General features: G+C 34.0%; 2 protein-coding genes across 11 annotated transcripts; both read left to right on the top strand.

The window, feature by feature from the left end:
• Positions 1-383: 383 nt before the first annotated feature.
• Positions 384-954, top strand: LOC123909001 (LYR motif-containing protein At3g19508). The gene is made up of 2 exons (XM_045959768.1): positions 384-640; positions 721-954. Exons 1-2 carry the CDS (start codon positions 446-448, stop codon positions 772-774), a joined length of 249 nt encoding a protein of 82 aa, XP_045815724.1. The 5' UTR covers positions 384-445; the 3' UTR covers positions 775-954.
• A 1196-nt stretch (positions 955-2150) lies between these two features.
• LOC123907140 (DNA repair protein REV1) lies at positions 2151-16365 on the top strand. 10 transcript variants are annotated; one of them, XM_045957253.1, is made up of 25 exons: positions 2165-2507; positions 2586-2704; positions 2807-2883; positions 2966-3486; positions 3889-4032; positions 4177-4309; positions 4410-4498; positions 4638-4688; positions 4770-4973; positions 6323-6442; positions 7436-7528; positions 8005-8064; positions 8159-8245; positions 8374-8457; positions 8567-8639; positions 9533-9601; positions 9842-9916; positions 10057-10347; positions 10439-10509; positions 11079-11662; positions 12361-12421; positions 12953-13133; positions 14103-14334; positions 15203-15355; positions 15840-16365. In XM_045957253.1, exons 1-22 carry the CDS (start codon positions 2235-2237, stop codon positions 12998-13000), a joined length of 3327 nt encoding a protein of 1108 aa, XP_045813209.1. In that variant the 5' UTR covers positions 2165-2234; the 3' UTR covers positions 13001-13133; positions 14103-14334; positions 15203-15355; positions 15840-16365. The 10 variants fall into 10 exon arrangements, with proteins under 10 accessions (XP_045813207.1, XP_045813204.1, XP_045813209.1 ...); XM_045957252.1 differs by having other exon boundaries at positions 14097-14334; XM_045957258.1 differs by having other exon boundaries at positions 2171-2507; positions 8150-8245; positions 11079-11125; positions 11598-11662; positions 12953-14334.
• Positions 16366-17174: the final 809 nt, after the last annotated feature.

Raw genomic sequence — 17174 nt, 5'->3', positions numbered from 1 at the left:
CAAGAAAGCAAAACGGCCAAGCTGTCAGAACTCATGCGCCTAGCACAAGACAGGCTACGTCTGCGCCCATTCGTGCTCACAATTGCGCCTAGTGTGGGAGCCTCTGCGCCTAGCGCATGAGGTAGATTCAAATCCTATTTTCACGTGTGATCGAGATTTCAAGACGATGATATAGATGAATAAACCAATACATAAGAAACAATATAATAAATTTTTTATTTATTTATTTATATTTTCTTATTAATCTGTGCAAATTAATCAACTAAGTCTGTTAGTATTTTTTGTATGAATAGATTAATAAAACAAATTTTTGGTAAAGTAACTTTGGTTTTAATTCTGGCTTTTTAAAAAAGTAAAAAAAGATAATTAATGGGTTTGACTAGTTTAGTTTAGTTTAGTGACAGAAGTAATCGGCAATTGGAAAGTTGGAAGGAAAAGAAAAGAGATGGAGAAGGCGGTGAGAGCTTACGCAGAGGTTCTGAGACTTGTAAGGCGTTTACCGAAGGACTCCAGAGGTTATTATGCCAAATACGCTCGCGAGAACTTCGTTAATTACCGTGAGGTCGATCCTTCTGATTCTACAACTCTCCATGATCTCTTTCAACGCACCTACACTCATTCCCTATGGGTCCTCCATAAGGTCTGTCCTCCTTTTTTCTTCATTCATACATTCATTTCTCAATCTCCATCAATAATAATTAATTGCTCATACCATTGCAGTATTCCGTTGATGAATCTGCCGCCGATAAGCTGAAGGGAATATGCTGCACTTAATGCTGTCTGTGCATTCCAACTGTTTGTTGTTTTTCCCCACTCAAACAGCGTTGCCCCTTTTCCGTTTCTCACTACAACTTTATGCTTGATGATACTATAATAATTTGCAGTTGTATTACTATTTTCCTAAAGCTTGTTCAAGAGTTATAAGTTTCTATTTATTGATTTGTTTGTTTTGAACTTGAAAACGAGCTTAAGCTTCAAATTGTTTTTTTTTTTTTTTTTGACAATAAGCTTCAAATTGTTATACTACCTGGAAATGGAAACTTTTATATATATATATATATATATATATATATATATATATATATATATATTAAATAGTTTAATGACTAAAATTTCACTTTTAAATTAAATAAATAAAATTCATGATCTCTATATTACAAACAATATCCATATCAACTGAATTATACCTACGTGACTCATTACTATAAGTATTTTTTTTTTATGCAACACTACTACAAGTTTTGAATTATTGTTGTTAGGTAAATGGTGGTGTTTAGACCCTCTATGTTAAGGTTTCTTGATAGAAATGATTTTATTTTTAATTAAGCCAACATAAACATAACATATTATAAATATAGTAAAAAAAATTGAACACGGCTTTACCAAAAAAAATAATTGAACACGACAAATCTTACGAGCATAGTTGACAGTTTTTTCACTTATTCATTTTAAGTGTAAAATTTTGGTTATTAAACTACTTTACAAAAAAATATATATAAATTGAACGTAACAAAAGAATATATTGACATTAAGATGACATAGTTATGACAAGTCTAAACAGCACAAAGCAATAACAAATTTTAGCATAGTTATGAGAAGTCTAAACAACACATAGCAATAACAAAATTTAGCATGTTATAAAAGTACATCACCATGATGAAATTTCATCAATAATAAAAAAATATGTTGCAGTAAGTGCCCAACTTTTTCACAAAAAAAAAATAAAAATCATTGAACAAAAGTCGGATCGATTTCTCTTATATCCAACAAAGTGAATGAGTGTCAATGTGAAAAGCTAAGCAATAATTTGTTACAATTTTATTTTGGTTAATGTTAAAATTTTTCTTTAAAGACTAGTTTTTCTTTTGAATAATTTTAAAGACTACTATTATAAACATCTAAGTTAAAGAATTTCAGAATATATTTGGCCATTTATTTATTTATTATAACTTGAAACATAATAAATACGGTTTAACTAAAATTGTTTAATTGTAGAATGCAGGGTGGAAGTATAATTGTAGGGGTGGGAGGTAAAACATGATAATGTTTTTGGGTTGGGCTCAAAGCCCATTATTTATGTTTCCCTTTTCAGGGTGTATGGGTGCGTCGCAAACTTAGGGAAGGGTGTATTTAAAAAAAGAAAATGTAATTAACTAACCGCCTGGATGGTTTGAAAGAAAAAGCATAGTTGTTTGTTTTGTTTTCTCCACTCAGTCACAGATTATTAGATTACAATGAGTTTGAATTCTAAACGATCATCATCCAATCGATCCAATGATAACAACAAGAGGAAGAAGCAAAAGATCACAGCCAACCAGAAAACCTTAGGCGTCGTCTGGGGATCTAATTCCCCAAAATCCCCCTTCTCCGATGTCGGCAGCTACATGACTGAGAAGAATCGGAAATTACACAATCAGTTTAACGCCGAAGCTTCCACTTCTCATAATAACCCTATATTCGCCGGAGTTTCAATTTTTGTTGATGGTTTCACCGTTCCTTCCAGCCAAGTTAGTTAATCTTCTTTTTTCACCACTCTATTTATTTCGACAACATAACGTTAATATCACCAGCAAAACATGTTTTAGGAACTGAGGAGCTATATGTTAAAGTATGGTGGAAGATTTGAGAATTATTTCTCAAGGCATCGTGTAACACATATCATCTGCACCAATCTTCCTCACAGTAAACTTAAGAACCACCTCAGGTTTTTCATTTACTAATTCTTTTTTTTTTTTTTTTTATGAGGTCCGTTTGAGTCCTACTCATCTGTGCTGCTTAAGTTTAATTGTTGAATGCTTCACTGCAGAGCTTTCAGTGCAGGGCTTCCTGTGGTTAAACCAACTTGGATTTTAGATTCAGTTGCATCTAATAGACTCTTGACCTGTAAGTTATTGCATTTCATGCGCACTTGTTTTTTTGTCTTTCTTTTTCATTGTCTCAAGAGATGCAAATTTTGCTTTCATAGGGGCGCCTTATCAACTCGAACAACTTTCTAATAACCAACAACCAAAACTGTCCACATTTTTCTTATCGAGAAATAGCAAAACTTCTGAGGATACTTTTACTAACGCCCTTTGTCAAGTAGAGCCTGTCATTCATGATTCATCTGCTAGTGTTGGCAAATCAGAGGATGGACATTCATCAGGAGTTGAGAAAGTGGTTGAACCTAGCAGCCAAATCAGTATGGAAGCTGATGATACTGTCTCGGAGAATACTGATGCAATTATGACCGACAAGCAGCTGACTAGCATTGGAGTTAAATGTGATGAAGAAGATCCTGCAGGAGGAAGAAATGATGCTTCTAAAGATGAGAGGAACTTCCAAAGTGAACTTGAAACGAATTATCAAAAACCTTCAACATCAGTTAGCAGCCCCTGCTCAGATGACCAAAATGTAATAGAATTTCAAAGTTCTGTCTCCACCAGGCCTTCTAAGCAGTGTCATTCAACTCTTTCAGATCCTAATTTTGTGGAAAATTATTTCAAGGTAGTGAAGTTAATACAAGTTTGGATCTTCATATTGCTTGTCAAAATGGCTATTTTTTTGTTGGTTCTCTTTATTTTCTTTTAATATGGTTGCTGTATTCGTCGTCTCAATCCTCTTATAGTATTCTGCAAAGATAAGGTCGATCGAATCATTATTAGTTTAAACATAAAGATTAAAAATAAAAAACCTGATTTTGGTTGAGGGAGGGGGGATGGAGAATATTAACTGTCTTTTAAGTTTGCAAACTTATCAATTATATACTGTTATGTTATTGACTTGCTCCTCGTTTTACTTTGACATGATTTTCCTCTCTGAATGAATCATAAAATTGCTGCTAATCTCCACTGATAATGCCACAATTTTGTCATGTCCTAACTGAATTTTGGTATATGCAATATGCAGAGCTCACGGCTACACTTCATTGGAACCTGGAGAAGTCGGTATCGAAAGCGTTTTCCCATCTCATCTACTGGGGTTGACAATGGGATTTCTAATATTAATACCTCTAGCGTTTCTGGGAATTCAGCCATTATCCATGTTGACATGGTAGGCTTTATGTACATGGATGTTGAAAGTAACTAATTGTAGTCAACTAATTTTCTTTGTTCAATGCTTATCAGATTAACTTTTAAGAACGAATGTTATGTTTATGTGTGTTGTGTCATGCGTGTGATGTGTGTGCTGCCCCAGGATTGCTTTTTTGTCTCAGTGGTTATCAGGAACCACCCTGAATCGTTGGACAAGCCTGTAGCTGTCTGCCACTCAAATAATTCTAAGGGAACTGCTGAGGTTTCCTCTGCAAACTACCCAGCTCGTAGTTATGGTTGGTTATATGACCAGTTATAAAATGATAATATGACCAAATAAGCTACATTATTTGTTTATCTTTTTGCTATGTAACTTATACCTTCTGTCATTGTTAGGTATTAGGGCTGGTATGTTTGTTCGAGATGCCAAGGCTCTTTGCCCCCACCTTGTTATCTTTCCATACAACTTTGAAGCTTACGAGGAAGTAAGTTACATAAGTGTGTGTGTGTGTGTGTGTAATTGATTACTTACAAATAAGAATAAAGACTACAATTTCATATCTTTTTGTAACTTTTTCACCCCTAATAATTGATTTTTACATAGACATCATGGACAATTTGCAGGTAGCTGATCAATTTTATAGTATATTGCATCGACATTGCAACAAAGTGCAGGTTTTCTATGATTCGACATTTTTTAAGTTCATAAATTCTCAGTTGGTGTGTCTTCAGTGATGTAACTGCTATTTAATACAGGCTGTTAGCTGTGATGAAGCATTTTTAGATGTCACCCATTCAAAGGTTGAAGATCCTGAACTTTTAGCATCATCAATTAGGAAAGAGATCTATGAGACTACTGGATGTACAGCCAGTGCTGGCATAGCTGGAAATATGCTTATAGCTCGTATTGCTACTAGAACTGCTAAACCAAACGGTCAATATCATATAACTCCAGAAAGGGTATGTTTCGGAGTTTTCTGTTATTCATTATTACTGAATCTACAGGAGAGGAAATGTGGGAGAGAGAATTTTGTTTGGGTAAATGAACGAGATGGAATCTGTTATTGATTGATTCATCTGCTGAATACAGCTGTATTTATAGCTGCTGAAGCTTGCAATAAAAGAACTATGACGAACGGCTACAACTTACTAGTCCGTTACCAACTGATTGTCAGTTATGACGGCTATGCTAACTGACTGAAAAGTTATGGAACACCTTTATATGCTCATAATTGTATACTATATCATTCAGAAATTATGTCTTTTTTTCTTTTCTTTTCTTAGTAGTGAATTTGTAGTTTTGGTGTGATGCAGGTGTCACACCAAAAATGAGAATGTTGTATGGTGAAAGCTTATGATTATCTTTGGATATTTGCAGATTGTTGTATGGGGCGTAGTGTTGTGCTGTAAAAAACCAACACGAGAATAAAATAAGCATAGCAAAGATGAGAATGTTGCGTTGGATGTGTGGTAAGACTAGAAAAGATAATATTAGGAATGAGAACATTGGAGAGAGAGTTGGGGTAGCACCTATAGCAGAAAAGATGGTGGAAACTCGGCTTAGGTGGTATGAGCATGTGGAGAAAAGACGTGTAGATTATGTAGTAAGGAGAGTAGATTAGATGGAGGGTAGTCAAATCGCTAGAGGCTGAGGAAGATTTAGAAAAACTATAAGAGAAACTAATAAGAATAGAGATAATATATATAGCCTAGCATCATGGCATTGTTTGATCCATGTAACCGACCATACTTAGTGGGATAATGCTTGTTGGTTGTTGTTGTTGTTGTAGGTGTTAATGCTAATTATTGCTATTTTAATTTTGTATTTACCATTGTGGATTATTCTGTACTGTATGATTTTTTTAATTAGAATAGTTATGTCCAATCCTTTTGTATCTTTGTGTGTCCAAAAAATTCTATTACTCCAGACCATGATGCTTTGAGTTTTCCTCAAAAGCTCTAATTCCATGTTTGACATTGCACAGAACTGCTTAGTTTATGGTGGTTTGTGCTTCATGTTTTCAGTTTATGTTGTCAGACTTTGATAACAATAACATATTTAAAGATCAACTTACATATCAAATTCTTTAGATAATTAACAAAAATATTGGGGGTACTAATCTCATATTTCTGCATGTGATTTCTAGCTTTTGTACTAAACTTGAACATGTAAGTCTACAATTTTTATTTTTTTGACTTATGTAAGTCGACAATTATTCCCTACAAATTATGTAATTTCATATAATATTTGATGTGTGGAATATGTCAATATTTTTGCCTTGCCCTCTTATATAGTTTTACTTTTCCAGGTTCAAAACCATTTAAGTCAACTCCCAATTAATGCACTTCCTGGAGTAGGGCATGTTTTACAGGAAAAATTGAAGAAGCAGAATGTTCAAACGTGCGGACAGTTGATGATGATTTCCAAGGTTTTACTATTCATTCACTTATTCTTCTTAATGATTTTTTTTTCAGATACTCTGAAAGTTCAGCTTCTGTTCCTTAACTTCCTTTTGAAGGCCATTTTGTGACTTTGCAAATATAGTATCAATACATTCAATACAATGCAAAATAAATTTTTCATAAGCTCCTTAGTCCTTATAGCAGCAAAATGTATAAAGTTGCTAAATAATGTCAAAATGACTGCCAAAATAAAGGAGGTACCCAAAAGAAAGTGATAATGCCAGTAAAACAAGTTGTATACCATCTTAGAATTTGGACGTAGGGCCTTACTCAATCGTTATGAAATAATTATATCATGCCACAATGAGTTATATTATAGCAGTGACAGGTGTTGTTGCTGGATCCCCTTAGTTTAGTTATGTTTCTCAGTTTGTTATAGCAGTGACAGGTGTCGTTGCTTATTGAATTCTGTTTTCGGGTAGTTAGACAAGTCAGGCTATAGATATTGATCTGAAGCTTTATCATTGCAATCAATTAGAAACAGTTAATTCGATACAAAGAATGAATTCTTCATCTTCTCTCTAAATCATACAGTGGGTATCGCCCTCTTCTACTTAGAGTGAGCACCACCTCGAACTCCAATCATCACAAATTTAGCTCATGAAAGAAAATAGTTGAGGCTATAATAATTTTCACCACAACCTGAAAAGGATACCTGAGATTGAGAAAAAATGAAGCAAATAAGGGAAAGGCTATAATGTGGTAACAAAAATGAGGTAGAGTGAAGCTGCACAACAAGGGTAGTAAATATAATACTTCTCATGTTGGGAGAAGGCAGAAGCTTGAAAAGGATCTGACCCTCATTTTTTAGTGAAACGACTCATTTCAATAACCTTCAAGAACTAAAACTTTTTTTATCTTTTTCAGATAGCACAAATTCTAGTTCGTTTTGGGCATTAGTTGAAAAACATTTGGGTAATTCTATTGTGTATCAGTACCTGCTCTCTTCGCATTTGCAGGTCTCACTGCAGAAGGACTATGGAATGAAAACAGGAGAAATGTTGTGGAATTATAGCAGAGGAATTGATAACCGGTTGGTTGGGGACTTCCAGGTAGGGAAAAAGGCCATCATTTTGACTTGATATTTTATCTTTAAAATCCAAACTCGATTTCTCTTTATTTGTACTTGGAATATGTAGAATAACACACACCCCTTACTCCACCTATTTTCTTCTATTGTACATCATGCCAATTTTTTGTGTAAGTTACCCCTTTTCATTGATATATTGCGGTCTTTGTTTAGTCATTGACTAACAATTGTTAAAGTGAACTAGAATTGAAGGATATAAATTGTGAGGTTAATATGAGAGATAATAATATTCGCAGTCTGAAATCAAAATTAGTAATTTTATGCTCCACAGCATGATTTAAAATCATGGCCACTGGCTACTGGCTAGTATGTTGCTCTCAGTCTTCCAACTCAAATGTGGTGATTTTTCCTTGTTTCCTCCTTTGAGGGTTAATGTTCTTTGTTAATAAGCTTATGTTTAAAGCCATTTCATAAAGATTGTGTCATGTACACATGCAGGAATGTAAGTCTATTGGTGCTGATGTAAATTGGGGTGTGAGGTTCAAAGATATGAAAGATGTTAGTACTCTTCTACACATATCTTATTTTTATTTTTGCCTTAGAATATTACAAAACAAAATCAATCAAACTATTGACTAAAAAGTTTTTCCAGTGTGAGAACTTCCTAACAAAACTTTGCAAGGAGGTTTCGTTACGATTGCGAAGTTGTGGCATGCAAGGGCGCACGTTCTCTCTCAAGGTATTGATTTATGTTTAGCTTGATTGATTTTTATTTCAAGATTATTCAGATATCAACTTTCTGTTTTGGCTCATGAGTTGCTTTTCATGTCCTATTTTATTATCGTAATACATTTTGATATGTTTTAGATCAAAAAGAGAAGAAAAGATGCTGATGAACCTGCGAAGTTTATGGGCTGTGGAGACTGTGAAAATTTGAGTCACTCAGTAACGGTAAATATTGAAACATCCAGAACTTTCATGTTGCATTAAATTGATATACTGTCTTCCAAAAGTTTGTGTTTTTTAAGTACTGATTTTGTGTTTAATATACTCACTGTAGATTCCTGTTGGCACTGAGAACGTGGAAGTACTCCAAAGGATAGCAAAGCAGCTTTTTGGAAGTTTTTACCTAGGTATATTAACTTCTAATCGTCCACCATTTTAATGACTCCATAACAGAACAGTCTTGGTATATCCTTAGATTCTTGAATCCTTTGCCGCATTTTCTTTCTTTAGCCAAAAAGTTAAAGAACTACTACATTTGGTGGGGTTAAAAATGCTCTTTGTAAATTTGGTAATAAGAAAAGCCAAAACTTAAGCAAAAGGGCCATATTTAATATGATCACGTGTTTAGAATGACCATACTATAGAAGGATGGTGGTTAGGAAAGTTGTACAATTTTTTATGCATTTATATGATAAATGTGGTTTAGATTGGCCTTGGGTTTACTCTTGAAGTTTCATTAGACACTTAATGTGAGTGGTTTCATCCTTTCTGGATTGGATATTGTTCATCTTATTCTATTATAAATAAATGCTTGCATATCAGGCGCTTAAGTTCAGCACTAACTATTGTTCGTAATAGATTAACGTTTCAAAGAATTAGGTCATCAGTATCATGATGAAACTTATGTCTTTGAACTTCATTATAATTTTATTTATGGCATTTTCTTTTGTCATTCTGTTGCATATATAACATAGTTTAATAAACCAGCCAGGATCCAATGGTTTAATAGGAGAATCTATGAACTAGTCAAGTGTTTGGTTTGTTTAATTGATGAACCAGTCCAAAACAGGAAAAACTGGTCAATTTCTTTTTTCCTTTTAACCAAAATCATCTTTTTCCAAATAAAGGTGATTTGTTTGATTTCTAAAATATTGATATTGTTAGGAGTCCCACATCGAGTATATAAATCTGCTCAGTGTGGTACTTAAGTGTTTCAGCCCAGTACTTGTAGCAGGGCATCCATATATCCAGCTAATTGGAAATCTAACCATCATCTTCTCCTTTTGGCGATTTCATGTAGATGTCAAGGAGATTCGAGGTATTGGCCTGCATGTTTCCAGACTTGAAAATATCGAAACATCTAAGCAAGGTACCTGTATTATTTTCAATGAAGTTTAACACAGCTGTACTGTAATAACATACCGTTTTGTTACCGAGTTGAATGAGAACATCTGTTTTTAAGATGAGATTTGCTACTGTGATGTTCCTCATCTTTCATCTCTATGTCCAAACAGATTTGCTTCTTTTCCTTGGTTTTGAACTATGGGTTTATTGTTTTTCAATACTTTCTTTGTAATTGTCTAATATTACTTATTGCATGACGGTGCAGAAAAATATAATTTGAAATCATGGGTCACTTCAGGATCTGCAAGTATGGATAAACAGAAACATCCTATGAGTAATGGTAATTGTTGTTGAACAGGGTTTACATGCTATGCTATTATTTATACGATATTTGGTAGAGATCACATATGAATAATTGTTTTTTCATTTTCTTAATGTTTGAGTTAAAAAATATGATGTCTGGGGTTTCTCTTTCTCCAGGTCATGACAAGCAGAATATGGACGGCACTTCCGTTCATGAATGTAGAGATCTGCGAGGGTCTTCAGTTCAAATGGACAATAACATACAAAATAACCAATCTAGTGCTGACCGAATTTCAACACCACCTCCTTTGTGTCACCTTGATGTGGAAGTTATAAGGAATCTTCCCGCAGAAGTATTTTCAGAATTAAATGAAATTTATGGAGGGAAGTTAGTTGCTTATATTACTAAAGGGAAAAGCATAAGTGAGAGTTCTAGCTCTTTACAGAACTCGCTTTTGGAAAAAGAAGGTAAGCATTTCTCTTTTTCAATAGCCTAGCTACTTTGGACAAATGCTCAACTCAAATCTGCACACTTGCTTTCAAATTCTTTTTTCGGCAGCAATAAACAAGGAAGAGGAGCTTTTGGATGTTGAGCCGATTCTTCAAAAAAGGAAATTATCTGAAATTGAGGTAATTGTTTTTTTTTTTTTAAAAAAATAGGTTTAAACTATGGCACTACACTGGACTTTCCTCTTCATTGATTAGGATTAGGAGTCTGGTACTGGTATGAATAGTTTTTAATGCTTAAAGCTTGAATCATATCACTGGATGATGGAGAATATTAATCAATATTATATTTTTCTCTTTTTTCTCCATCTTTACCTAAATATATATAATTTTCAATTTTCAAGTGTAGTTGATCCAAATATCAAATTATAAAGTTGATTTGAAATTCATCCTCCTTGTTTGTATTGTGAGTATATGTAACTCATCTTTTTGGTGACTCTTGCAAAAAAAGAAAAAATATCAACAGAAAATTTAGTAGTTAGTGGGGAGATTTTAACACATGATCTCTTTATCACCCCAACTCCTATGTCCCTTCCCCCAAACCAAATGGTCCACCTTGTAACTCAAAGTTACAGTTTTATTCATTAAAATAGAATAAATTTTGGGCCTGTTTGCTTTTATTTGTCTTTGTTTATTGTGCTACTTTTTTAAGAATATTTTGTTTAGCAACATATATCGTGGTTTACTGCCAGGCAATGCAACATGAGGCAGTAGAAGGTGGAGCTGTATCCGATTCAGGGTCTGGACCCTCTTTCAATGTTAAATCAAGTTTTGAAAAAGATGATTTATTGCCTTCTTCTTTAAGTCAAGTTGACGGTTCTGTGTTACGAGAATTGCCTGAGGATTTGAAAGCAGTCATTGTTCTGCAGCTTCCTGCACACAGGAGACAGGAGATTTGCTCCAATGTTGCTGTAGTCCCTCCTTGTGAAAACAATCAGGTGTCATTGGGTGTCAAGAATTCCGAGAATCTAGGATCAAATCATGTTCTGAATGAATGTCTTTGGGCTGGGAATCCTCCAAAATGGGTCGAGGAGTTTAAAATCAGTAGTTGCTTAATATTAAAGAAACTTTCCGAAATCTACTATAGATCAGAGTTAACTAGAACATTATCATCTGTTTTGCACCAAATTATATCTGAATTCCACCAGCTAAATGAAGTCCATCAGATTTCTGATGACTCTGTTAACATCATGTGTGAGCTACTGAAGCAGTATATCAAAGTGAAGATAGGAAAGGATATTGAAGAGATTTACGTTTGTTTTCGGCTTCTGAAAAGGTATGTTGCAAGTTAGGGTTGTACCTATTGAATGGCTCATTGTTTTCATATGTAATTATGCGGTTTTTTCCTTAGTATATTCCACCACAAATTTTATTTGTGTGTATATATGTGTGTGTGTGTGTGCACTTTTAGATAGTGTAGTCCAATAGTGATAATGTAGATTGTGCTGAAGTGGACTAGAGTGGACTAAAAACGAGGTTAGTTTATTAATACTACATTGACTCCTGTGTCTGTAGGTCCGTCTATACCTTTCTGTTTTTGTAACTTCCTGAGAACTGTGTTACACCAACTCCGGTTCCTTATATAAGAAGAAAAGAACCATCGAGACCAGGGAAGTTCATTTAACGTTGCAATGTTGAACGTTTCTCCCAGATGCTACGACCCTTGCATTAAATTTTTTCACACACCCACTTTTATGGGGGGACAGATGCATTTGTAGTAAATACAGAAATGCCATCCAAGTAATTTTAGAAATTAGTACATTACAAAATTTCTTTCTTATTCTTATAACTAGGACCAAAGAAAAAACCAAACCTTTTCTTATATAAGGGACCAGAGAGAGTATTTCAACTTTGATTGATGACACGGTTACATGTTAAAGCCTATGTAAAAATGGTGGTTGTGAAGTTAAATTCATTTTTTATTTTATTAGATTATCTTGTGATAAACTTTGGAGTGACTCAATTTGTTTTCAGGTTTGCGGCAAAATCACAATTTTTCCTACAAGTATATAATGGTGTATTTCCGTACCTTCAGGTATACCTTATCAACCAAACAAAACGTCATGAAAATAGGGGGAAATCAATATTGATGAGGTTGTAATGAAATAATGCACTATTTATGTGTAATAAACAAAGATGTTAAATTAACTTGTTTGATTCTCTAATTGTATGGCTACTACTCCATACTTTCTCCTATTGCACCCTTACTTCGTGCAATTTGTTGGCCAATGGTCTGCATTCAACAAGAGGGCTGGAATAACATGCATTTCATGGCCCACTCTTGACTACTAATAACTACTTGATAATGAATTTTTTTTGTCCTGTGGGTTAGGGGGCTTCAACATGATGTTTACTACAACATGTGGAATAAATAATTGTGTGTGTGTGTGTGTGTATTGTTAGAAGTGTGTGCTATTATGTCTAGTTTCAGTGTGTTGTGTAAATTTAAAAGGAAAAAAATTCATTTGTATTGTGATGTAGGAAACTTGAAACACATTGTTTTTACATGTGCTTTCTCTTCTCTCTCCATCGATACATATTAAACTAACTCGTTTATATTTTGTAGGAAGCTGTTGACGACAATTATGGAGGAAGTTTGTCTATAACCCCATAGGAACTGTCAGATAGTCACATTCTTGCTTCTAATATGAGAAATTGAGCAAAATTCTCTGCTTTCTATGTGAGCCAATGTGGTCACGTCACAAACCAACAGTTCTATCGACTATTCGACCATGATGTCCTGCAGAGTATGTTTTGCTTAATGTGGCTAAACATTTTCTGCTGTGTATGTGCATATTTAATGAATGTTCTATTTAAGTTCTAGTAAGACAACTAACATTATTCATCGTTTTTGATAAATTTGCTATTTTATGTTGCATTTTACTTTATGCTCAAATGTATGAATCTTCATTTTTCATTGATCTACAAAACCCTTTGTGTGATGTTAAACTTCTCATATGAACTTCATCATTAACTTCATTAGTTTCTTGTGTGTCTGCGTGGCTGTGCAATGTGTACTGTATATCTCCTTTTTTGTTCTTTTAATCTTTTTTCTTGCCTTGTTTAAAGTCTTCTTTCTTTCTATCTTGGTTAATGATCATAAACCTAGGTCTCAACATTTATAATGCATACTTTTTTTTTTTTTTGAAAACTTGGTATCCGGCCTTAGGACCGACTAATCCAAGGGGACCAATCCCACCGCCCACTTGTGGGGGCCCCATTTAAAGCCAGAGTTTTTTTTTGCTCTGTATGGACTTAGTCCACCGAAATTGGCACCAGTGGGAATCGAACCTGAGACATTGAGAGGAGCATACTCCAAGGGCCCAAGCCAACACCACTCGACCAACCCCAAGTGGGTTTTTATAATGCATACTTCATTAATTATTTATCAATATATCACTGCCTGTTAGCTTTGCTATATTGAATTGATATGAATCAGTTTCTATTTATAGGTAAAAGTACATTGCACAACAACCCTTTGAATAAAAATTAGAGAGAGAGAGAGAGAGAGAGAGAGAGAGAGAGAGAGAGAGAGAGAGATGATGATGATAAGATAAAACATGTTAGTTTGTTTTGGAAAATTTAAGTATGTTGTGATAATTGATAATTAGGCTTGCCAGCCTAGTGGTATTAGTTTGTGCACCAGTTGCAATTTGGTTTTCAGGATATCCTAAAGTTGGTGTCAAGGCTGATGTTGTAGGTTCTAATAGCTGCAGGCATGAGGTGATAACAAAGTTTTGCCAGTAGTTTGACTTTGTGTACCTGGGCACAACATACTTTGGACTCAGCTGTAGGCATGAGGTGATAAACATTAATGCCTTATAGTTATAAGCAGTACTTAGGCCATATCTCTTATCAAGGTAGGACACTCAACACGCACCTCATGCTCTGGACTGAAGCTCTGAAGTGTGTACTAATATGGAAAGATCATCATGTCAGCAATGCTCAGTAAGTTTAAAATGTTTCCATACTTTGAAAGTATCTTAAAATTGATGTGCAAGTAGACAAAAATATCTGACATGGAGTAGTCGGCAACCATAATAAATGAAGGAAAATGCTAAACAGTGCCCCCGGGACACTAGTTAAGTACATTAATAAGAAAATCTTGTCTAAAAATTTGTGCATTTAATATCTTAAAAGGGTAAAAAAGTATATTCCCAACATTAATATCATTTATTTCCTTTTTTGGTATACTTAACAAGTGCCCTCGGGCCCTCAGGGCACTGTTTAGCATGACCCATAAATGAATAGGTTTAAGAGTTAACTCCCTCCGTCCCAAATTATAAGAGAAAAAAACCTCATTTTTTGTCCCAAATTATAAGGGAAAAAACCATTTTCAAAAATGTTTTTCCTTATTTTCATAAAATTAAATGCAAATTGCATTTAATTTTCTCTTTCTCCCCTTTTCTCAATAAACAACAACCAATAAAAATTGTTTTTACATCTTCCTATGCAACTTATTACAAGGAAAACCCACAAAAACATATTTCAAATTATCATGTTTTACTTTATCTTAATAAGTGTGATTTTTTTTTTTACCTTATAATTTGGGACAGAGGGAGTATATTGCTTCTGGTTTGATGCTTTATCATTTTTTGAGTTGCTGCAATTGATATTATGATATTTGACTATATTTATTCTATAATTATGAATACAATTTGTCAGCTGTAACCTTAAGCATTTTACATAACCTGTAACATTTTAATTTTCTCATACCAGTTCTTTCTAATGTGATGACCTCTGACATAATTATACTATTTACGGATACATGATAGAATCTGAACCTGTGTACTGCCCCTATTTTCTTACATAACAGGATTGAGATTTATGCGATGACACATGCTTAGTTATCGAATCAGGCATCATAATTGCAATTACAGCTGTGCTGGGAAGAGGGTATATTTGGTCTTGAAGAATCATAATAAAGCTGCTTGTATAATTCAGTGCTGTTTTGCTGCAAACAAGAAAGGTAATTTCTCAGCATGATATGGGTAGCAACTTTGGTTTGGTGGGTATTACTTATTAGGCTTGGCAACGGCCAAAAAGACCCGAATCTCTAGCTATCCACCCAAACCCTTCTTGATTTTGACGGGAAAAGCCGGGTTTGGGTTTTTTCCCGCTACTATTGGGGATGGAGATGGAAATTCTAGTACCTGACCTATTAAACATAGATTGTTCATATATATATGACCAACTTTTCAACCATGGCTGGTATTGTACTTCTAGCCTCCTGTCATTCTTCCATCTGATTTAAGCTATGTGAGATAGTAAAAAAAAATTACTTAGTCTTCTTTGTTCAATTTAAGATGATATAATATTTCCAGATGGTGCAAGGTTCAATCCTCGGAATTTTATGAAACTGTTTGTGTTGCTTCCTGATATGTGCTTGCTGCATGAGCAATACCAAGAAGTTAATTTTATGTATGTATTGTTATGTTATTAATTTATAACAGGTTTGGGTTATTTTTGGACATGGACATGGTTTGTCTCCGTGAATGGGTGAGGACTGGAACTGATCTTTTAATTTTCAGTCACATGGCGACCATAGAGCTCACTTGCTGGCAACCACTAGGCATCAATACTGGATCTCATGCTCATCGGAGGAGTCACTTTTTGCCGCTGCTTATGGTAATTTGCAACAGTCAGCCAATAGTTTTATTCTCCAAATAGCAGCTTATTAAATTTGGCTTGGCATTACAGCCAACTTATTGGTTGTAGATGACAATTTGGCTTGGTGTTTAGCTGATTAAGGAATAGTTTTAGACCATTGAGAGTTAGTTGACTTTTGGAATAAGGATCATGATATCAAAATAGTAATCTCTATATATATATATATATATATATATCTTCATCATCATATAGCATGAGAAGAGATACTGTATTTGTTTTCACATTGGCACCTTCATATTGACATCATTTCACAAATCAGCAATATTGAATCATAGTTCAAGTTATTATTAATAAAGTATAGTTTATTAAGTTGTTAAAGAATCCAATCATTAAACCTTTCAAGTTAATGACTTACTGCTAGGCCTAATTGCATGAAAATGATAATAGATAGAGGTCATAGGGATTAAAAAAACACATTAAACAATTATTGTGGTCGGAGATGGAGTTTCCTAGTTGGTAGCTTTTTCTTAGATATGGTGTGCACATGTGTAAACCTAATAAAATGACAGCAAACATCGGAAATAGTTGGTGCTGTGTGTGGAACCGCTCAAAGCTTTGTGAGCGACGCATTGACCAGAGTGAGTCCTATAATATAATGGGAAAGGGAAATTAAGCGTTTAGTAGTAGCAACTAGCAAGTAGTTGAGTTCAAACAAGGAAACACCATACTCATTACTTCCTTCCTACCGCACATTCTTCCTAATAATAGCATGGTAATTAAGTGTATTTATACTGTATTTAAGGGCTTTTTGAATAAACAAACAACTTATTTGTAGTTTATTTATAGTAATTTACAGCAAGTGTTTATCATTATTACATTTGGAGTAGTGTTTTCTTAAATATATGATTGAGTATTGAAATAAATAAATTCCACTTTACAACTACTGTAAAACCGAAAACAATTATAAGTACTAATTCAGTTTTAGTGAAAACAATAAAATTTTTGGTGGGAAATAGGAGGATTTTGTTAAATAGAGAATTTAGTTGGTAACTTAGGTTTTAACTTTTGATAATAAAAATAGTAAGATAAGAAAATAAGTCAAATTGAAAGGCCACACCCACCAACTACATTGCACAGAATTCTGTCTTAGTAATTGACTTATTCCTAATATTTTATTA

The sequence above is a fragment of the Trifolium pratense genome, linkage group LG2 (assembly GCF_020283565.1).
Source record: "Trifolium pratense cultivar HEN17-A07 linkage group LG2, ARS_RC_1.1, whole genome shotgun sequence".
NCBI classification, from domain to species: Eukaryota; Viridiplantae; Streptophyta; class Magnoliopsida; order Fabales; family Fabaceae; genus Trifolium; species Trifolium pratense.
The sequence above is the reverse complement of the archived record's forward strand: the minus strand, read 5'-3'. Positions and strand labels throughout refer to the sequence as shown.